General features: G+C 49.1%; 1 protein-coding gene across 1 annotated transcript in view; it reads right to left on the bottom strand.

Moving 5' to 3' along the window:
- The window catches only part of UBA7 (ubiquitin like modifier activating enzyme 7), a 1199654-nt gene that overhangs the window by 1133339 nt on the left and 42645 nt on the right, over nt 1–23670 (bottom strand). Inside the window, exon 3 of the mRNA XM_078661236.1 lies at nt 21–189. Within this exon, the coding sequence (XP_078517362.1) occupies nt 21–189 (169 nt within the window). The remainder of the gene's footprint in view (nt 1–20; nt 190–23670) is intronic.

Raw genomic sequence — 23670 nt, 5'->3', positions numbered from 1 at the left:
TCTCGCTTCCTCTACTGTACCTGGGAGGAAAGATCACTCCACTGTGCATTGCCTTCATCATGGACGGTGACAGACTTGACCCCAGCCAGGATGACGTTTTTAGCAATCTCCACTCCCAGGCCCTTCATCCCTGAAATCAGTACATCTGAGGTTGCCATTCTCTTCATTGCATCATGGCCGAGAACATACCTAAAAATGTCAAAGTGCAGATTTTTAAAGCAGATATTTCAGTGTGACAGCAATGTTTCTTCATGCTAAAGGAGAACCAAGGTACTTGCACAAATGTTTTAATGTGTGTGTCCTGGTATGTTATAGTAGTTCCTGTAGCCAATGTTACTCTTTATTGTTCAATTAATTAAAATTGTTACAATCTGTACGCCGCAGAAGATCTTGGTGGCTTTGGAGCGGAATGGGGGAAAATTCCTCTTTTAATGGAGTGATTTGTTGATTTTTGAATGTATCTTTTTCATACTCTTCGGAGTCCCAAATCATAATAAATAAACTTGTAACTTGGGGTGGGGTGTGGCAGTCACAGTGAAAGCATGCATGGCGTGCTGCTAACACATTGAAATGAAAAAATTCTCCAAAATGCCAATGAAAGCTCCCGAGATAGGACACATGTAAAAGGGCCTGTCCTCATGGTAGGTAACAACAGAAGCCAGGAAGGTACTAAAGAGGGACTAATAAGCCTATCAACAAATCAGAAGCCAACATTTACAAAGGACAATGACACAAGCCAATGAAAAATGTAGGCGGAGAGTGGACGGGGCTTCAAGTCCATACCTGAATATAGCATGCCTCACAGAGCAGCGCATGCGCTGCCCAGGCTCGACCTAAAAATTAGAGTTGAATAAGGGCCAATGGGGGCAGGTATGCCAATTTGCGGGTTACAACGCTTACAATCATCCCTGACATTTTAGTTAACACAAATTGATGTGCTGGGTGCACCAGGACGCACGTTTTTCTTTTTTGCACTGATGGAATCTCACACAATTTCCTGTTTTTCTTGTTGGGTAAAATATCCCAAATGACACCATTACACCCTGTGCGCGGGAGCACAGGAACAAGTCAAACATCAAGAATGCGAGCAGCATCTTGAACAAAGTGCTAATGTAATTTTTATCTACCTCCTGCTGTTTCTGACCCATGTGAGGAGACAAAATCTGAGATGACTTCTGAGATTAATTGCTTTTTAGTAAGTACTAAACCCATTTTGCGATTCAGTTAGTGCTTACCAAATCCTAAAATGGGTTTAGAATGCATACTGAATCTCGATTTGGAAAGGGTTTGTGCAGGACATTCCCTCTAAATTGCGATTCAGAATGTTATCGATACTAGTTTGCAACCCCAATTTCGGTCACTAATCATTGACAGGCTACTGAATCGTCAAAGGAGGTGGTAACCGATTAGCAAAGGAGTAGGTAGGTATCGAAGGACCCCTTCCTCTTTCTGAACAGGGAGGTAGCCATAAAAATCAAATACTCCCCACTCTGAACCACATGCAAAATAGAACTGAGCAACCGAGTGAGGCTTGTACTCATCCATGGTGATTGCTCTCCTCCAAGTAAGAATTTTGTCGAAAATGTACGTTTTCCAAGTAGGTATGTATAGACACTCATTAAATATTCTCTTTTTTCCAGGGCTTCTACTTTGATCTTCAAGGAGTTACTACTAAAGAACGTTTTTTTTTTTTTTCAGAACAAATTTTATTAGTTTTATGGCAGTTGACAGAATACAAGAGGAACACTTCTTCCAAAATGGCAGAAAGACAGTGAGCATATAAGAGCAATAGTGGTCAAAAATTCCAATCAACATTATCCAACACCCCCCTCCCCGCACTCCCACCCGGTTCCCACCCCCCTCCCTGCACGGTGTACACATTGTCCAGAAACAGGAGCCGAAGCATCACGGTAGCAGCCTGTGGTCAGTTCACCTGGGGGTATCACAGGCGTGGTCCATAACAGTGTCTCGCGGCGCCGGAGGGTCCAGCGACAGGCCCCTATAATCAGCCCATTTCTTCCAAATTCTATAATGTTTCTTGGGGCAGCCCCTGGCCTCAAAGATCGGGCGTTCCAACCCCATGCTGAAGTCCATGCCCCGCTTCCACACCCCCACCAACGGGGCCTTGGGGGCCTTCCAGGCTTGGGCTATATCCCGTTTGGCTATCGTAAGTCCCAGTAGGAGCAAGTGCCGTTTATACAGATTACCCCCCACCTGTTCCATAACGTGAAGAAGGCCCAGCTGCGGCGTGCGAGGGAGTTCCCATGCCAATACTTCCTCCAAACATTCCCACACACCTGTCCAAAACCTCTGCAGCCTTATACATCCCCACACTGTGTGCAAGAAGGAGCCTACCGCACTGCCACACCTCAAACAAACTGGTGAGGCTATCAGCCCCGCCTTCCACAATCGTTCCCTCGTGTAATATGCTCTGTGAAGGTACTTAAATTGGATAAAGCGCAGGCGCACTGCAATTGCTGCGCCCCTAGGTGCTTCCAGGGCTTCTCTCCAGTCTTCCTCCTCCAGATCTCCCAGACCGCCCGCAACTTATCAAGAGAGGGGGAACAATGTGTAACTAATGTTTGATATATGGTTGAGATTTTCTTCGATTCCAATTCCCCCATAAAGACTTTCGCTTCTAGGGGACTAAACTCCGGCAAGGACGACATGCCCGCTATTGCGGGGGCCAGGGCGTGTCGGAGCTGTAAGTACCTGAAGAATTGGGACCGGGGCATATTGTATTCATCCTGCAACGTCTGAAACGACTTGAGGACTGCGCCCTTCAGGACGTGGCCCAGCGCCGTAATGCCAATAGCATCCCAGCCCTCGAAGCCCCGGAGTGCAGCCAATCCGGGCAGCCTCCCATTATGCCATAAAGGAGTCTCGCCCGTGAGCCTGTTCCACCATCCCATGCGGCGGAGCGCATCGCGCCACACTTTGAAGATTACTTGGGTGGCCCTCGGGAGTCTCTTCCGGATAGTCGCCGAGTATAAAATAGTATGGAGCGTGTGTGGGTCCATCATATACCTCTCTAGGGCATAGGTCGGGTCACTGCGATCCCCGTACCACCATTCGTTAAGGACAAGTAGGTGTGATGCCTGATAGTAGGATTGGACATCAGACGTGGCAAGCCCTCCACAGTAGGTTGACAGGAAGCAGGTGCGGAGCGCTACCCGTACCGCTCCACCGGCCCATAGGAACCGACCCAGAGCCGAGTTCACCTGTCGAAACCACTGCTGTGGAACTGGGTATGGGTGATTCTGCAATTGGTATAAGATCCGGGGCAGGGCCACCATCTTAAAAATGGCGGAGCGGCCGTAGACATTCAGGGGCATCCTGGACCACATCTGCATATCCGAGCGGATCCTGTCCCAAACAGGCACTATGTTACGGGACCACGACACTCCCTGCACATCAGTTAGAAAGACACCAAGGTACTTAAGGCCTCCCACTGCCTCCTGAAGGACTGAGGCCCAGGGACCCAACGTCCCCCTGTCACCCAGGAACCACAATTTCGACTTCTGTGTATTGAGCCGAAGGCCCGACACCTCACCGAAAATGCGCATTATTTCAAGGACCCTCGGCCCCGATTTATTGAGGTCCGTAAGGAAGAACAGGACGTCATCCGCATACAATGCGATTCTGTCAGACGGGCCCCCCATCCACTCCACACCACGCAATTGAGCATCCATCCTCACCCAGGCCGCAAGCGGCTCCATCGCCAGGGCAAACAGGTAGGGTGAGAGAGGGCATCCCTGCCGGGTACCACGACCGATGAGGAATGAACTGGAGGTGGCTCCCGCTATTACTAAAGAACGTTTTGAAAAAAGGGGGACACATTGTTTATTTTAAACCCTTGGCTGCGGCAGCAATTCCGCCGCAGTGCTTGGGGCGGGAGGGGGGGCCGCGCGGCGCTCCCGTACTCGTGACGGAACCGCTCCATCACGAGCCTCGGGTGGGCTGTGCTTGTGACGGAGCGGTTCCGTCATGGCCCCGCCCGCTCAATAGAACGCGCCTCGCAGGCGCGGCGAGCGGGGCGTGACGGAACTGCTCGGTCACCAGCACAGCCCACCCGAGGCTCGTGACGGAGCGGTTCCGTCCCGACCATGGGAGGGGTTAAAGAAACATTTAAAAAAATTAGCTCAAAAGCTATACGGAGGCGCAAGAAAATGCCCATCCTTTTTCTGCAAATATTCACCCATCCTTCTTTCTTTCTCTGTACCCTTCTTTCTATCTCTCCATCCATGCATCATTCCTTCTTTCTCTCTTTTTCCAACCATCCATACATCCTTGTCTCCCTTCTTTCCCTTCATCATTCCTTTCTTCCTCATTTATCTGTACATCCTTCCTTTACTCCATTCTTCTTTGATTTTCATCTATCCACCCATGCATCCATTCTTCCTTTTCTCCAGCCTTCCTCGACTTTTCCAACAATCCCTCTATCTCCTTCCTTCTCTTCATCCACCTACTTTTCTCACTTCATCCACCCATCCATCACTCAGTTCATCCTTGTCCCCATCTTTCTCTCGATCCACCTATACTTATTTCTCCTTTTTATTACTTCTCTCCATCCATTCACTCTTTTCTCCATCCATCTGCACATCTTTCCTTTCATCGATTCATTTCTCCTTTTTTTCTCTTTATCCCTCTTTCCCTTTCTTCTTTCTTTTATTTTGCTCTTCTTTTCAGTTTGTTGCACCTTGCCCCACAGCTCAATTATTGGTATATAAAAAAAACGCCTGTTTGGCGATCACAGTCAAAAAAGGAAAACAACAATTTAATGACAATTTCTATCAAACACTACTGCATTGTGTCACCCACCCATGCATACATTGTTAAAGAAAACAAATTCTGCAGCACACTTATAGGAAAATTCAAGTCAAAGCGATGTCTCAATGGACATAAAGTTCAAAATTCATTATAGATAGACTTGCTGTAGATACTACTCATGGAAGTAAGAATATTTGCAAAAGTCTCTTGGTCCGTGTGTTCAAAGCACGGGAAAAGTAGAAACTTACATAGCAGTAAGTTCCCAGGGTGCGGGGGTGGTTCAGCGGCGACTCTTTCGAGTACGCGTTTCGGTTCCGGGTGACCGGACCAAGAGACTTTTGCAAATATTCTTACTTCCATGAGTAGTATCTATAGCAAGTCTATCTATAAATAATCTCTACAGTACCGCTGGAGAAAACCACGCTCCATATTTGTGAAATCGATTTCTGATTTTGGTCACTACCCGGTCTCGAGCGGAGCCGGGTCGGAATTATCACCGGCACCGCGACCTGTGGTTACATACCGTCTACCTACAGCCCTGAGGAGTCGCGGAAACAGTGTGGTTTCTTGCGACGAAACACGTGTCGGCTGGCTTTTGTATGAATAATAAAAGAAGAACCGATACATTGGTGGACCACTTCTTCGCCCATGAATTTTGAACTTTATGTCCATTGAGACATCGCTTTGACTTGAATTTTCCTATAAGTGTGCTGCAGAATTTGTTTTCTTTTACTTGGTGTGTCCTCAAAACACATTGTGAGGGGTCACAGGGATTTGCCTCTTATCTGCATGCACCTTCTGCCTTAAAGCATCCCTTTGTGCGTTAACCTAGCAGTGCCCCCAGAATTTCCCTCACATCTGAAACCCTGTTCATTGTAGTTATACATTGTTAAAGTGGGTGCTTCATGAAGCCCCGATTTGTGAATTTAGAAAAAAGTTTGTTTGGGAGAACAGTTCCATTTGGTCAAAGAAATAACAAGGGCTTGCTTCCATTGTTCAGGGAAAGGGGTGGTGGAAAGTGAGGTATTCCAAAGATATACAAGCACCGAACCAACAGTATCAGGCAACACGTGGCAGAAAGAGGCAGGACAGGGATCGAGTGGAGACCCTGAGGTCATTGATTAGGCCTCTTTTGGTAAGAAAATGATGACAATTAATCCTGAGATGGAGCCATCAAAATAATGGAAGCTGGAGTTTGCAAGAGTTCCTGAACAATGTTAAATAGTTCTATGGAGGAGTTCATTGCCAGAGGAATTCAGCGTGGAGGGCTGATAAAAATCTCCAAACGTATGGATCTTTAGTGATGCTCAAACTCTACTCTTGTTGGTGTAATGACAGCAAGGGTTCAGGTCAGGGTGTGGAAGGCTGGCCTACAAAGGCTGTTGAATACAGATGTGAATCATTGGGAGGCGCTAGGGGGCGCACAGCGGAATGGCTGCCTGAACTGCAGCTCCGCCAGGCGACCGCCAACAATGGGTGATTATGCTGCCGTAAACCCCGAGAAACCACTCTGAAAGCATATGCGCGTGTGAAGGAAGATGGGCTGCACCGTCCGGTGTGCAATAATCCGAAGTCCGAGCGGGGCAAGTTGACTTTTGTCGAGCGGCATGCACGGACCGGACGCTAGCCTGACAAAATGGCCGGCGGCAATTAGCGGACTCTAGACGGACATGCTAACCGCGGAATGAGATCGGCTTCCAACACCAGCAGGCAATTACCGGAGGTGAGGAAATGCCGATTATGCCAGAACCGCCGAGATGGGTTGCCTGTCCTGCCTGTGTGTGTCCGTTAGCCTCAGAGGTGACACCGGACGAGTGCCTGACAAGATGGCCGCGCAGGGTCCCGGAGTGAGGTTATTGCTGCCTTCGCGCCCAGGGTCACGGGCTGAGCGGGACGGGACGCTCTGACTGGCGGATACGTGAGGACACTGCTGCTGAAAGCTAACGCTTGCGACTGCCTCACGGTCAACACACTTTTGACTCCCGAGGTACTAATTAAGCGGGGATCCGCCAAAACAGCGCTGGTAGCGCATACAGCAACAGCGACGTGCAGCTCGCAGAGACGGCTGAGGATCCATAACCAGAGACCAGCAGAGGGGACAAGACCATAATAACGGTACTGCTTGGCCGTGTTGCGCCGCATTGCTGCAGAGGCGACCTGATCACGTTCCCCCATTACCCAACAGATCTGGCGGGAGACTATCGCGGCCCTACTCTTTGATAGCGGTGGCAGAGTCGAGTGAAGTGCTTGAGCACCCTGGGAGGCGGAACACGACGACGGCGGCAAGGGTCACGAGGGCGTCTGTGCCCGTTTGCAGGAAGGCGGCGTCCCCATCCACAACCATGGGGAAACCAGATAAGCAGCAGCCTAAGATCTCTTTTGACAACAGGAGAGCGGGGAGATCCACGGAGGAAGTGGTAGAAAATGGCGACGCGGCTGCTCCTATGCCTAACAGCAACATGGAGAAGATCCTACTGGCGATTCAGTCAAATCTGCAAGACATAAACGGTAAGCTGGACAACCTAACTTGCAGGATGGACGGCATGGCTGCGAGGCAAGAAAAACATGGCGAGAGGTTGGATGAGGCCGAGACCAGGATTGCAGCCGTTGAAGATGAAGCACGAGCCTCCACCTCCAAATGCACTGGCATGGAAAAACTCCTGGAAGTGATAAGAGCGAAGGAGGAGGATTTGGAAGCGCGCTCAAGGCGCAATAACGTCCGGATCACGGGCCTGCCGGAGACGACCACCACGGGGCGGATGGAGAACTACATCGAAAACCTGTGTAGGGATCTTTTTGGAGCAGAGGCCTTATCGCCAATCTTCATTGTGGAGCGGGCGCACAGATCGTTGGCCCCCAAACCGCCACCTGGTGCCACACCTAGACCAATCGTGGCCAGGATCCTGAACTATCGTGACAGGGATACTATTCTCCGACTGGCACGGGAGAAGGGTAAAATACAACATCAAGGCAACTCACTGGAGTTCTACCCAGACCACACGGTCGCAGTTCAGCAGGCCAGGAAGGAATACACCTCAGTGAAAGCTAAACTGCGTGATTTGAACATAGTGTACTCAATGTTGTATCCAGCACGACTCCGAGTGGTATGGAGGGAGAAGGCGATCGTGCTAGCTACGCCCAAGGCGGCCCAGGACTTTATCAAAAAGGTACAGCGGGAGGCGCGAGCGGAATCGCATAATGATCAACAGAGAGACTCAGACTGACGCCACCGAAAATAGCCTCGTCAGCCGGTGGTGAGTTCTATTATGCTGTTGACAAATGAGTATTGCCACATAACCGCTAATGGTTAAACTGGGCGGGCTTGCCTGATACACAGATCCGCTGAGCAGACGATGTCGATAGTACTGCACTAACTATCTATCTGAAGGGCTGACTCACACTGGGGTTCAAAGTTTTGCTATGCTTCTTTATATTTGTACTCTGATTGTTGCTTGCAGCTGCACCCTGCAAACGGGCCCGATTTGTGGTGTGTTTACACTAGATACCCAGCAGTGTGGAGGTGGTTTACGGGCACATAGACCGCTTGATGGGATTCTGCCCAGGCTATTCGCAGACACATCATGGACTTATGCGCGCAAGTGTGCAGCAGGAGGGAGCACATGTTGTACCTAGTGGGACACAGACAGGGGTTATGGAACTGGGCGACTACATGCCCGCAACTGCAAATCTCAAATGAACAATATACTTTCAGGTTCCTAACTGTGCCTGGGCACACTCCGAACATTAAACATGAGGTGGATAGTGCGAACACAGCTGACGTATGAGGTAGTAGAGTTGTTATTCTGCCCCTAGGTCAACGCAGCTGCTTATGTAATATCAGGATGTACTTGAAGAGTGGAGGGGTGGGCGGTGGAGGATCACACATCTTACGCATTTACACAGTTTATATAGTGTCGCCTGCACCCATCTTCTGGGTGTAGAAGTGTGCTCCTGGCGGACCTCCGTGAGGGTAATACCCAACACGAGTTCTTAAGATGGGCACTGAGTTAATGGTTTTTTGTTTATGGGGCTGGTGCTCTGAGGGGATATGGCTTCGGCAGATTGGGGTTGCTGGAGTGGGCGGGAAAAGGGATGGGGGGGTATTTGTATGTTTACATAGACCGACAGCTCTGCATATAGATATGTTATCAGTTTCTCCACCGGAACTGCCTACAATGGGTATAACTGTTCATTACACGAAGGAAGGCCGCGCATCAATTGTACATTGGAATTGTATGAAAATGTTATGTGTTGCATTATCTGATGTTAATGGGTTCTAGGAATACGGACAGGCGAGGATTGAACGTTCTTACCTGGAACATACAGGGGTTCTCGAAGCCTCAGAAAATCAGACAGATATTTGCCAGTCTTACCAGGTGGAATGTAGATATCGCGTTTCTGCAGGAATCACACCTTGCACCACACACTCACGCAACCCTGGGAACGAGATGGGCTGGATCTATATACAGGGCATCTTATTCATCCTACTCCCGTGGGGTGATAGTATTGATTAGGAAAGGGGTCAGCTTTGAGGCACAACAGGTCACACAGGATCCCTCTGGTAGGTACGTGTTGGTTACGGGCACATTGAGGGGGCAACGAGTAACGCTCCTTAACGTATATGGACCAAACACAGATGCTCCGGACTTCTACAGGGAAGTCTGGGACCACTTGCAAAAACATGCTAACACGCACATACTATGCGGGGGGGACTGGAATATGACACTGCAGGACGGAATAGACCGATCTTCTAATTCATTGGAACAGCATAAGCAATCGCGACAAATGGTATGTCACATGATGACAGATTTAGCATTAGCGGATCTCTGGAGGCTACAACACACTGACGCGCCAGGCGCCACACACATAACAGATTCTCACAATAGCTGGTCCAGACTGGATTACTGGTTGGGTTCAAGGGACTGGGCCTTATGGGTGCGACAAATACAGGTGTTGCCCCCCACGTTATCGGACCACAATCCGGTTCTGTTACAAGTAGACATTCCACAATACACCCCTCCCCCCTTCCAATGGCGTTTTAACTCCCGGGCCCTATCAGACACAGTATATGCAGACACCATTAAGAAAGCTATAAAGGACTATTTTGATATAAACACACAGACAACAGACGACCCTTGCCTACTTTGGGAAGCGTTCAAAGCTACAATTAGGGGGGTCTGCATTGGCATCACCATAGGGGTACTCGGAGACATTAGAAACCAGATCCGCCGTTGCGAAAAGCAGATGAGGGATCTGGAGTTGCAATATGAGCCGACTCAGGATGTTTCATTACTGCCTGAGTTACGTGAAGTGCATACTGAACATGCCAACTTCCTGGAGTCTGAAATAAAATACCTGGATCGCCCACAAGTGGCTAGAGCCTTTGGAGAAGGGGGAAGGCCGGGGGCACTGCTGGCTCGGAAAATTTGTGAGGGACGGGGACGAGCAGCGATACTTAGAGTTAAATCGAGGGAGGGTGGGTTGAGAACACACTCTGAGGACATACTGCAATGCTTTGTAGACTCCTTTGGCTCCCTATACCAATCACAACCCACAGCAACAACGGAGGAAACAAATGACTATCTGCATGATGTAGCGATTGGGTGGCTGTCGGATGCGCATAGGGAATACTTGGCTAGGCCAATAACGGTGGAGGAGGTCACTGAGGTGATCAGCTCCTTGCCAAATGGCAAAGCACCGGGTCCTGACGGATACACCACCGAATTCTATAAACAGTTCGCGGACAGTCTAGCTCCTCATTTAGTGGCAATGTATGGCGCCTCCTTTGAAAAAGCGTTGCTTCCCCCATCGCTACGAGAAGCGATGATTATTGCACTTCTAAAACCGGCCAAAGACCCAGAGGAATGCGACTCCTACAGACCCCTATCCCTGATTAATGTGGATTCAAAAATTCTCGCTAAACTACTGGCAGGTCGACTGTCCCCCTTGATGACCCGATTGGTCCTCCCGGATCAATCTGGATTTGTGCCCACCAGATCCACCGCACATAATACTAGGTCCCTATTTGCACTCTCGCATTACCTGCAGCCCTCGGTTAAAGCGGTGGCTGTCATGCTAGACGCCGCAAAGGCATTCGATTCAATTGAATGGCGCTACATGATCACAGTCCTAAATAGAATGGGGTTTCCTAAACGGTTTGTGCAATGGGTCTCTTTGCTTTATACACAACCGCATGCAAGGGTCAGAATCAATGGCTATGTTTCAGATCAGTTTGCTATTGAGCGTGGTACACGGCAGGGCTGCCCACTATCGCCACTGCTATTTGCACTGGCACTGGAGCCATTGGCTTGCATAGTGCGACAGAACTATAAAGACTCGGCGCTGAAATTCGTGGCCAGACCTCTTCACATATCACTCTACGCGGACGACATGTTGCTATACATCCGAGACCCGGAAAACAACTTGAACCCACTGCTTAGGGAATACATCCGATTCGGCAGGCATTCGGGGCTAGCGATTAACTGGGCTAAGTCATCTATAATACCCCTCACTGACACTACATCGTCCTTTGCAGTAGACTTCCCGTTGGAATGGCAACAAGAACCGGTTCGATACCTAGGGGTCATGTATCATAGGGATCCGGATGAGGTATTACGAGCGAATTATGGTGTGGTACTCTCTAAACTGGAGGACAAAATTCAGCGCTGGATTCACTTGCCGTTATCGCTGGCTGATAGAATAGCTATCGTCAAAATGAACGTGTTACCCAAATTGCTATACTTGTTTAATAACATACCGATCACGCCGCCACAAGCAATATTCCGCCGTATAAATTCCCTGGTGCGGACATTGATATGGGCGGGCAAGCAGGCTCGTATTGAGTTGCAGACGCTTACATTACCATTTGCCCTTGGTGGGTTCAGTGTGCCTGATTTCCTCCTCTATTACCTTTGTGCGCAGGCGCAATATGCTGCGTATTGGTACCATGCGGTCCCATATCTCACACACACGGCCATTGAAGAGGGAGATGCCTATCCTGTCCCCCTCTCTGCAATTATCACGCACACAAGGCCACCGCTGCATGCACAGGATATAAACACTGTAGACACCACGGTTAAAGCATGGCACAGGCTCGGGCAGTTGGCCCACAAGACCCCGCTGTATGCACCGGCCATGCCATTGCAGCATCATCAGGCCTTATCCGTCACTAGGGAAAAGGTGGGAATGTCTTTGCTGAGCAGGGCTGGTATTGACAGGTTGGGTGATGTGTTTCAGGAGGGCACATTCGTAGGACTAGACCAATTGCATTATATTCAAAATCAAACTCCAATGTTTCGTTCTACATACTACAGATTGACCAGGGCATTGAGGAAACACTACCCGACATTCCCAACAGAGCCAGAATGCTTTGCATCGCTGCAACTACTGATTACCACAAATAATCTTTCCCATCTGGTGTCCAGATTATATACAGCTGCGCAATCAGAGCTGGTGGGGCACACTCAGAAAGCTAAGGGGCGGTGGGATGCATTAACGGACACACCATTGACAGACGAGGAATGGAGTAGCACCTGCGCTTTGACACAGATACTGACGCCAAACGGCAATTTAAGAGTTATCCACTTTAAATTTCTTCATCAAATCTACTACACACCGGCAAAAATGCTTAGGTTTGGATTGCAAGAGGAAGACAAGTGCAAGAGATGCGGGAGGGAGGGTGCGGATTTTGCACATCTGGCCTGGGACTGCGCTGGGGTGGCGAGGTATTGGGAGGAAGTCATTGACACTCTAGCGGTTATGATGGAGGAGGAGGTGCAGTGTACACCCAAAATATGTCTACTGGGTATAGTGCCACAATTTAGGGCGTTAAAGCGCAGGTTCTGTGCTATAGCTTTGCTGTTAGCGAGGCAGGTGGCACAATGTTGGCACAGCCGTAATGTGCCGACGAAGAAAACGTGGCTTCATGATATGAGCATCTGCCGAGACAAACTGCAAACATATGAAGAGCAACTGCCAGCAAAGTCCAGACCGAAAGACATTTGGGGTTTCTTAACAAACTACCTTACCTCACTGCAGGACTGTGAGGAGAAATAGCCCTTTTCATGTGAAGTTCTAATAGGAGGGAAGTATGATGCGCAAGCCCGAGGCTGATGGTGGAGACAATTGGTGGACATGGGAGCTATTATCACAGTTGATGTTTAAGCTGTGTAAGGTGGAGCTGTGAGGTCTTAGTTGGGGTATGTTAAGTTTCTATTTTCCTTTTCTATAAAATGTGAAAATGTAAGGCTCACATCTGTTATCGGCTAGGAGGCCTATGGATATTTTACGGGGCGGCTCGTGTTTGAAATACTGTGCTGTAAGTCATGTCACATTCAATTTCTGCCTGATGATAATACCAACGTAGCGAGCCGGCCCCAGGGTTGTAGGCTCATGCTGTGTAAATTGCTTTGTGTTAATAAAGGTCTTACACAAAAAAAAAAAAAAATCATTAACACAGCGAGAGGCTAGTGTGAACGTGTTATTGATGTCGTTCTCAGTAGCCATGGGAGGACACCCTTGATTTATAAGTTGTGTTTGTGTGTGCCCATTTGCCTTTTCAATGTTCATTGGCCCCCTAAAATGGATTATATATTTTTGGGAGAGTATGAATCTTTTATTGCAAAAATGGCTGCAGTGCAATGTAATTGCTGGAGGGTGCTGAAATTTGATAGAAGGTCTAGTTTTCAATATGTACCTTACAGAATGAGAAATTCTTTTACCACAATTGTTGATCATGTGGCTCTCAAAGACATATGGAGAATATTTAGCCCCATCTCCTCTGCATTTGATCTGGTATGCCGTAGTAAAAAGGGTGTACCAGATGGAGATTTAATTCCTATTTCCTGAAAGATATATCATTTATCTCCATATTCGATATTTTGTTGAATAATTTTTAGGTCGAAGCTGTCTGGTTTGCTAAAGACCTCTTTGTAAAGTTGATCTAGGAATGTGTACTGCCCGTTGCTTACTATTGGCATTTTGGTTTGTAACTCGCATTAGCTTTCTTTCTATTCACTGGCCTTATTTGCTTTAGGCTGTTCAGCCTGAGTCCGTCCCTCTAGTTGCCCAAACCTTGTTTTCTGTATTCTTCCACAAGCTCGCTTTCTGTGAACAGGCCTTTAACTCTTGTTCATATCTTGTCACATTTGTCCGGCATTCAAAGACAGAGGTCTAATGTCAAACTCTATCTCCGGAGGAAGCTTGGTGTTTACTTTTCTTTCTCTGACTTCAAAGTGATAGAATTTATGTGACAATCCTGCTGAGTATCCAGGTAAGGAGAGAAAACAAGCATTGGCAAAGCCAATAGGTCTTGGCAAGCCGAGAGTTATTTGTGTAGTCAGTATCAATGTGTCTAGCCGACATCTTAAAAAGGGCATTAGAAAATGTTGAATCTGTCGAGTTCATGTCTTTTTTTTGTACTTTTCTTAAACAACATTGAATTCTTCTTAGTAATCTGGTATTTACTTATGCATAAGTAACATGTTAATTGCACTCTGAAATTAAAAACGATTCTCGTTTTTCTCTATTAATGTTTTTGGATGAAAAGTAATTTGCATAAGATCGCCCAGATAAAGAAACCTGTTTCAAGATGGCCATGATGTTCACACATAGAAGCAGGTTGCTATTGAAGTGGTGCTTCAGTTTTTTTCATGTCAGCTTGACAGGGTGCTTTTACATGACATCTACCGTTATACAGACGTCCGGTGTGGCGCAATTGCAGCGAAATCCTCACATCCAGTGATGGATTTAGGAGGATGGGACTCCTAAAGCTTTTCAGAGCCAATAGGAAGAAGTGTTTTTTTTCAAGGTCGATTTGTTTACTATAAAGTTTGCCTCCAGGCGCATTTCGGATTGCTTGTGAACATTCTGTACCAGCCTCCATGTTTCAAAATGTGGGTTGGTAGGGTCTGATAACTGCCCAGTTTAGACCAGTTTATAACTGATTTACTTTACACGATGGACACAAACATTAGCAAAACCAATAGCTCTGTGCTGTTTTACATAAAAGGTGCAACCAAAAACATTAGCAAAGCCAACCGCTCTTTGTTCTGTGAAAGTTTTTTCTTTAAAACAGCAAATGGAGCAAGTTAAAACACGAGCGCTTGTGTCAAGTGCTCCAAAACAAAGAACAAAGTAGCTCCTAATATGTGAGCAGTGGACGGATACAAGTAGGATAGAAGTACTAGGTCCATGCTCTGGGGGAGGGCTGAACACAAGAAGAGGCATGACGCATCAAGCCATGGATTAACGCAAATGAAGGATAAGAAAGCGACTAAGGAACAAACAAATGGTAAGCCTATGGGCGGACAGAAACCCGCTGAATTAGATAAAACAGTCTCTTTGAGACAGCGCATGTGCTGTTGTCTAGCAGAGACCTAAAAATGGTTCTGAGAAGAAGGGCTTGCTGATAAAGCACTCTGAGGCACCAGAGGAGGAGAAAGTGAGAGAAAAAAGCTGAAGTTTTAAATTGAAGGGGATTGTCCAGTACGACGACACTGTACACTCTGTGAAAGTCAACAAGGAGACCCTCCCTATCTACAAAAGGCCCTTTCCTACAGCCCTACTCCCATTTCTGAAACGGAATATATCAAGTTAACAGAAAGTAGCAAGTTTCTTTCTTTATACCAGTCACAGTGAAGCCTGCTGTGCACAGCAGCTCCTAAATTTTAAATAAAACAAACACACACAAGCTGAAAGTTTTGAAATGCTGATAGCAAGCATGGTTCTTTGAAAGCTGTATGCGTCTTCTGTCCCAGACTGCAGCCCTTGTGATCTTTCACTAGTGGGTCGCAGAGGCAGTGTCAGAGTCCCAGATTTCAAAGGGACAGATGCAGCTGCAACCTCTGGTGGCCCCAAAATGAATTCCAAGAGCTGGGTCCATTACTTACTTGCAAAAACGTGTCTTCAATTAAATGTTTGGATGAGGAAAATGCATTATTTGTTATGACAAGTTCTTGTTTGTTAATATACATATGTCACTTACTATTTCATAATAAGCTTGTCTCCATTTCTGAACACAAGCGCAGTGCAAGCGCAGTGATCCTACAGGTGATACTATGCCCGGGCCAAGAGAAATTACAGAAAGGAATCCCTTTCTGTCCAAGCATGTCATAAACATGGACAGTTGAACTGTTTCCCTGTTCTTGTGATCATTTCTATCTGGTGGTCCCTCTAACGAGTAGGTATCTACTGTAGTCCGGATGGGGTTCCATGCCATGTTCCACACAATGGCAGGTCTCTGAAAATATCTGCTGCTGTGATATACGGACACCGCCCGCTTCAGACCAGTGAAAGCTGCTGTATTGTAGAGAATTGGGCCTCCTTCTAATCCCTGATCTATAATATTCATCAACCTTTTGGGCCACCAGTGGAACGGTATATGATCGTTTTCGGTAGGGGAAATGTTGCAGTGCAAATTTAGTCCCATCTAACCACTGGCAGTAACAGGTGGAGGTGGGGAGGGCTGCCGCCTGTAGTGGTGAGGAAACCATTTTTTGTCTTGGGGTGAAAACCTGGGGCACGAGCTCACTAAATGTATAGCACTTCTAAAGAAAAAAAGAAAAAATCAAGGAATTACTGAAGGAGCTAGTGCAGTAAATAATGTAACAAAAATGTAAGTGGGAGCGTTTTCCATTATATTTTTGAACTGCGTCAACCTTTGGGGGCGCTGCAGCACCTGCCTCACCTCAAGTTCCAGTGCCCTATACCCCCTGTATGATCATCTGTCACTCACCACTGCCTATTCAATAATGGGTGGTGCATTCTACCAGCAAGGCAGGAATCACTACCCTTCTGTGTTAGGAGGCCGTATAGGTTATAATAGTGCACATGGAGCAAGTTATTCAGAATATACATGTTGTCAAAACGGAATTTCAATTCCCTCTAACAATTTGCGCGAACACACCACACTCTACATAACGTTATGTCATTAAGTGCACTTAAAATATGTTCTGCCCAATGAATAGTATTCATCCTATCAAATTTGTAAGGAAGAGATTGTTCCCGGATTCTTACCAGTGTAACTATAAATGTATAGTGGATGCATGCTAAATGAATCATACTTGCAGCATATTTGCCTCCTATAACATCACCATAATCTATTTTTAGGTCAATGACTGCGTCGCACTGCGTAGCAGTGTGGGCGGAGCTCCGAGATTTAACGTTTCTTAGTTAGGGGGCTTGAACCCGCCCCTCTTTTCCATTGGCTGGCCTTGTAAATGCTGGCCAGTCATTGGAGGAGAGGGGCGTCACTCCTTTCAAGCCCCGTCTTTTTGGGATTGACGGGTGTGTTTTTTCATTTCTTTCTGTTTACTTTCTCTCCTCTTCCCATGGGCTGGAATTTAACATTCCAGCCCATGGGAAGAGGAGAGAACGAAAACATGCCCCTCAATCCCAAAAATGGTGCTGGTTTCTCCTAGGCATTCCTGCCTCGCCTCGGAGAAAGATGGTGGTGTGCATGGCGTCCCCCGGGGAGGAAGGTACTGAGTGAGGGAGGCTGGGGGCGTTAGAAGATCTGCCTTAATGCTGTCGAGCCTGGTTCAGTCTCAGCAGCTGTGACAGCGGGGGGAGATGACACCGGAGCACCGGGAGCCCCCCTCCGCACCAGCCTGCCACCGCTGAATGGGAGACACAAACTGCCCCCACCCCGCTGCTCCATGCGTGACACAACCCCACCCCTGCTGCTCCACCCCTGCTGCATCCTGACTCCTTGCAGCGGAGAGCTCGCTTCCGCTCAGGGCCAATTAAAATCTCTGCCGTTTCATTCCTTATCGTTTGGTTTTTTAGAGCTCTTTTCTTATGCCCTCCAGTCCCGGCGCAGCCTTTTTTGCACCGTGCTCTTGGTGGGGATGGTCTGCAACTGACAGTCACAGAGACAGAAGCTCTTTTCTGCGAGCGTCACATCAATAATTTCCTGTGTGAAAGGCCCACTTGCTATGGCCGCATTCCACAGGGTACATTTCTTCTCAGAGGATGTTACTCTTCCGCAGGAAGAGAGGAAGGAACCAGTTGTTGCTGGACGTGTGGGGTGATAGCTGCCGGGTATTTTTCACATACCTCGGTATCAGTTGTGGGAACAGTGGATACGGCTCAGCCCTGGCAGGGTCTGATGCAGAAACAAGGTCACAGCTTACAAGGGCTGGACTCGCAGGAAGCCGGGAGACAGAAATACTACCTGGGGCGCCCAAGTCTCGGATTGCCAGGAAGAGGCGTAAAGCGTCAGCCATCCTGGAATGAGCCAACTCTATCGGGAACCTGAAGTATGCTTCAGTTTAACAAGTAGTTTTCCTAGTTTATATCACACGTTTTTAATAACACAGATCGTATCACTAAGTGAAAACAGTGGTTTGTACATGGACTGTAGCGTGCACCCGCTTGCATGTCTGCTCCCTTTATCGGCTGCAGGTCTCGTCTTCTTTCTGCCGTGTGGGCAGTTCGGAGCACCGATATGCCTCCCGCTAGGTCACGGAGGTGCAGGCTCACTCTCCCCTTGGAGCACTGAGTTGGGCACACGATAACTTCCCATCAGCAGCGCCGATGCACGCCCTCCCCAGAGTTATCCTCCCGCCGCCCTCAGTTCCCAGATCTGGGAATCCCTTCGCCCTGCCCTCGGGAGAGGCTGCTGGGGACACTGCCTCCCTGCTTGACGTGGCCAGCATCCTGGCAGACCTGAACCAGCACAGCCCCGTCCCAGCGGGGGGAGAGGAGCCCGGCAGACAGATGCGACCTCCCCGTGACCGGCACAGGGCACTCAGAAGGACTCAACATCAAGCATAGGAGGGACCGGAGCGACCTGGAGATGCCCCAGAAGAAGCACAAGTGCCCCAACCCAGGCTGCGGCAGGCAAGTCCTCACACCTGAAGGCTCATCTGAGGACGCACACAGGTCAGTCCGGGCAAAGCCCCCTGGTTGTGCTTGCTCTCCTGCCCCCTCGCTGTGCTTGCTTCCCTGCCCCCTCGTTGTGCTTGCTTCCCTGCCCCCTCGCTGTGCTTGCTTCCCTGCCCCCTGGCTGTGCTTGCTTCCCTGCCCCCTGGCTGTGCTTGCTCTCCTGCCCTCTGGCTGTGCTTGCTCTCCTGCCCACTGGCTGTGCTTGCTCTCCTGCCCCCCTGGCTGTGCTTGCTCTCCTGCCCCCTCGCTGTGCTTGCCTCCCTGCCCCCTCGCTGTGCTTGCTTCCCTGCCCCCTGGCTGTGCTTGCTTCCCTCGCTGTGCTTGCTTCCCTACCCCCTGGCTGTGCTTGCTTCCCTGCCCCCTGGCTGTGCTTGCTCTCCTGCCCCCTGGCTGTGGTTGCTTCCCTGCCCCCTGGCTGTGCTTGCTTCCCTGCCCCCTGGCTGTGCTTGCTTCCCTGCCCCCTGGCTGTGCTTGCTTCCCTGCCCCCTGGCTGTGCTTGCTTCCCTGCCCCCTGGCTGTGCTTGCTTCCCTGCCCCCTGGCTGTGCTTGCTTCCCTGCCCCCTAGCTGTGCCTGCTCCCCTGGCTGTGCTTGTTCCCCTGCCCCCTGGCTGTGCTTGCTTCCCTGCCCCCTGGCTGTGCTTGCTTCCCTGCCCCCTGGCTGTGCTTGCTTCCCTGCCCCCTAGCTGTGCCTGCTCCTCTGGCTGTGCTTGCTCTCCTGCCCACTGGCTGTGCTTGCTCTCCTGCCCCCCTGGCTGTGCTTGCTCTCCTGCCCCCTCGCTGTGCTTGCCTCCCTGCCCCCTCGCTGTGCTTGCTTCCCTGCCCCCTGGCTGTGCTTGCTTCCCTCGCTGTGCTTGCTTCCCTACCCCCTGGCTGTGCTTGCTTCCCTGCCCCCTGGCTGTGCTTGCTCTCCTGCCCCCTGGCTGTGGTTGCTTCCCTGCCCCCTGGCTGTGCTTGCTTCCCTGCCCCCTGGCTGTGCTTGCTTCCCTGCCCCCTGGCTGTGCTTGCTTCCCTGCCCCCTGGCTGTGCTTGCTTCCCTGCCCCCTGGCTGTGTTTGCTTCCTTGCCACCTGGCTGTGCTTGCTTCCCTGCCCCCTCGCTGTGCTTGCTTCCCTGCCCCCTCGCTGTGCTTGCTTCCCTGCCCCCTCGCTGTGCTTGCTTCCCTGCCCCCTTGCTTCTATGCCACTCACTCCACGACACAACACACCACGCCACTCCACTCCACTCCACTCTACACCCCTCCACCCCACACCACTTACCTACTCCAATCTATCCCACTGCACTCCAATGTACCCCAATCTACTCCACCCCACTTCACTTTGGTACAATCTACCCCAATCGACCTCACTCCAAACTACCCCACTCTACACCACCCAGTCTATCCCAGGCCACTCCTAGCTACCACACACGACTCCAACGTACCATTCTCCACTCCAACCTACCATTCTCCACTCCAACCTACCATTCTCCACTCTAATCTACCCCACCCCAATCTACCCAACTCTAAGCCAATCTACCACACTCCAATATACCCACTCCCCTCCACTTTGATCCAGTCTTCCCCACTCCACCCCAATCTGCCCACTCCACATCACCCCAATCTATCCCACCCCACGCTACCCCACTCCAAGCTACGCCACCCTACCTCACTCTAATCTACTCCACTGCACTCAATCTAACCAAATTGACCCCATTACACTCCACCCAATCTACCACACTCCACTCAAATCTACTCCACTCTGCTCTGCTCCAATCTATCTCATTTTACCAGACTCCACGCAAATCTACCCCACTCCAATGTACCCCAATCCAACCCACACTACTCCAATCTACCAACTCCAATCTACTCCATTTCAATCTACTGCAGTCCAATTTACCCCATTCCACTCCAAACTCCACTGCAATCTATCAAACTACTCTCCACTCTAATCTACCCCACTCCACCCCAATCTGCCCCACTCCACCCCAATCTGCCTCAATCGACCCCACTCCACTTCAATCCGCTCCACTCTACTTCAATCCACCCCACTCTGCTTTAATCTACCCAACTTTTCTTCAATCTACTCTAGCCTACCCCACTCCACTCTAATCCACTCCAATCTACCCCAATCCACCCCCTCCACCCCAATCTACCCCAATCCACCCTACTCCACTCTAATCTACCCCAATCCACTCTACCTCACTCCACCTCACCCCGCCCCACTGCTATTCAACCCACTCTACTCCAATCTACCCCACTCCAATCATCCTTCTTCAATCTACCCAACTCCATACAATCTACCCTACTCTAATCCACCCAATCTACCCCACTCCGCCCTAATCTATCCCACTACACACCAATCCATACCACTCCACTGTTCCCAATCCATCTCACTCCACACCAATCTTGCCCCACTCCAATCCACACCAACCTACCCCACTCCACTCAACCCCATAAACCCACTCCAATCTACCCTAATCTACCACACCCCATTCTACACAATCTACCCCATCCACTTCACTCCAATCTACCATAACACCCAAATCTACCCCACTCCAGTTCAATCTAACCTACTCCACCCCAATTTACCCTACTCCATCCCACGCCTATGTACCCTACCCCACTCCACCTCAATTGACTCCACTCCAATCTATCATACCCTTAGCCAATATACCCCACTTCAATCTACTCCACACCACTCCACTCCAACCTACCCCATTCCAATCCAATCTACCCCACGCTACTCCACTCCAATCCAAACGACCCCACTTCAATCTACCCTGCCATACTCTGCCCAATTTATCCCACTTTAATTTGCCCCACTCCACTCTACTCCAATCTATCCCACTATACTCCAATCTACTCCACTCTACTTCAAATTTACTCCGCTCCAATCCAATCTACCCCACTCCATTCTACCCCAAAGTACCCCTCCAAACTACTCCACTCCAATCATCCCTCTTCATTTCACCCCACTACATTCCAATCTCGCCTACTTTAATCCACCCCGTATACCCCACTACACTCCAATCTACCCCACCCGATTCAATCTACTCCACTCCAATCTACACCACCCTAACCCAATCTACCCCACTATACTCTACTCTACCCTAATCTACAACACCCTATTCTACCCTATGTACCCCCATCCACTTCACTCCAATCTACCATAACAAAACCCAAATATACCCCACTCCAGTCCAATTTAACCTACTCCACCCCAATTTACTCCACCGCACTCCAATTTACCCTACCCCACTCCACCCCAATATACTCCACTCAAATCTATCTTACCTTTAGCCAATATACCCCACTCCAATCTACCCCACACCACTCCACTCCAACCTACCCCACTCCAATCCGATCTACCCCACTCCAATCCAATCAACCCCACTTCACTCCAATCTACCCTGCTAGAATTCACCCTATTTATCCCACTCCACTCTACCCCAAACTACCGCACTCCAACGTACCCCACTCAAATCATCTCTCTTCATTCCACCCCACTACATTCCAAACTATCCTACTTTAATCTACCCCATCTACTCCACTACACTCCAATCTACCCCACCCTAACCCACTCTACTCCACTCCAATATACCCCACCCTAACCCAAACTACTCCACTCCAATCTACCCTAAGCTAACCCAATCTACTCCACTCCAAACTCCCCACCACATTCCAATCTACCTACCAAACTCCAATCCATTCCAATCTACCCCACTCCACTCTGTCTACCCCACTCCACTCTGATCTACCCCACTCCACTCTACTCTGATCTATCCCACTCCACTCCAGTCCAGTCTACCTCACCCCACTCCAATTTAACCTACTCCTTTCCAATCTAACCCACTCCACTCCAATCAAACCCACTTTACTCCAATCTCCCTCACTCCACTCCACTCTCCCTCGCTCCACGCCACTCCACTCTCCCTCACTCCACTCCACTCTCCCTCACTCCACTCTCCCTCACTCCACTCCACTCCCCCTCACTCCACTCCACTCTCCCTCACTCCACTCCACTCTACTCTCCCTCGCTCCACTCTCCCTCACTCCTCTCCACTCTACCTCACTCCACTCCACTCTCCCTCACTCAACTCCACTCTTATTTCCCCCATCCAATCTAGCCCACACCGCCCCAATCTACTCCACTTCAATCTATCCTACCCTGAGTCAATATACCCCACTCCAACCGACCCCACTCCAATCGACCCCACACCGCTCAACTCCACTCTACCCCACTCCACCCCAAACTACTCCACCCCAATCTACCCAACTCCACCCCACTCAAGTCTACCTCACTCCAATCCACCCCACTCGTCCCCAATCTACCCTAATATATCCCAATCTACCCTGATCTACCCTACTCCAATCTACCCCACTCCAATCTATCTATCACAAAACACCCCGCACCATTCTACCCTACTCTACTCTCACTCCACTAAAGTCCAATCTGCCCCATTCCACTGTACCCCAATATACCCCATTCCACTCTACCCCAGTCCAATGTACCCCATTTCACCCACCGCCACTAACTTTTAGCCATGCTGAACAGCAGGCACACTGGTGTACATAATGGATTAAACACTTTGTCGAAGCCAATAGCTCTTGAATAGGCGAGACCCAATGGCTTTGCAAATTCTTGTTTAAACTTAATCCTGTTACAGATATATCCAGACAAATTACTTCGGCTGCATGCAAGGCTTCTTTGAAGGCTTCTGTGATTTATTCGGTCTCATGTAAGGAGAAAATACTTGATTAAAAAAGACACTTTATAGAATATTAAACAATTAGAACTAATATTTTTCTTACACATTCCTCGTCAAAATCTCACGTGGCTTAGGGGAATTTGGTAAAAGAATAGATAGAATTTAATAAAAGGTCACAGAAAATGTGTGTGGAATTGAAAAATTCTAAATTTAATGGAGGCTAGAAAAAAGGAAGTACATTGATGGCTAATTATTTTAAATTTAAGAAGGAAAGATCAGTGGTGGTAGCAATTTCAGATAATGAAGGAATTGCTGGTGTCACCAATAA

The sequence above is a fragment of the Lissotriton helveticus genome, chromosome 9 (assembly GCF_964261635.1).
Source record: "Lissotriton helveticus chromosome 9, aLisHel1.1, whole genome shotgun sequence".
Taxonomy (NCBI): domain Eukaryota; kingdom Metazoa; phylum Chordata; class Amphibia; order Caudata; family Salamandridae; genus Lissotriton; species Lissotriton helveticus.
This window is presented reverse-complemented; position numbering and strand designations above follow the sequence as displayed.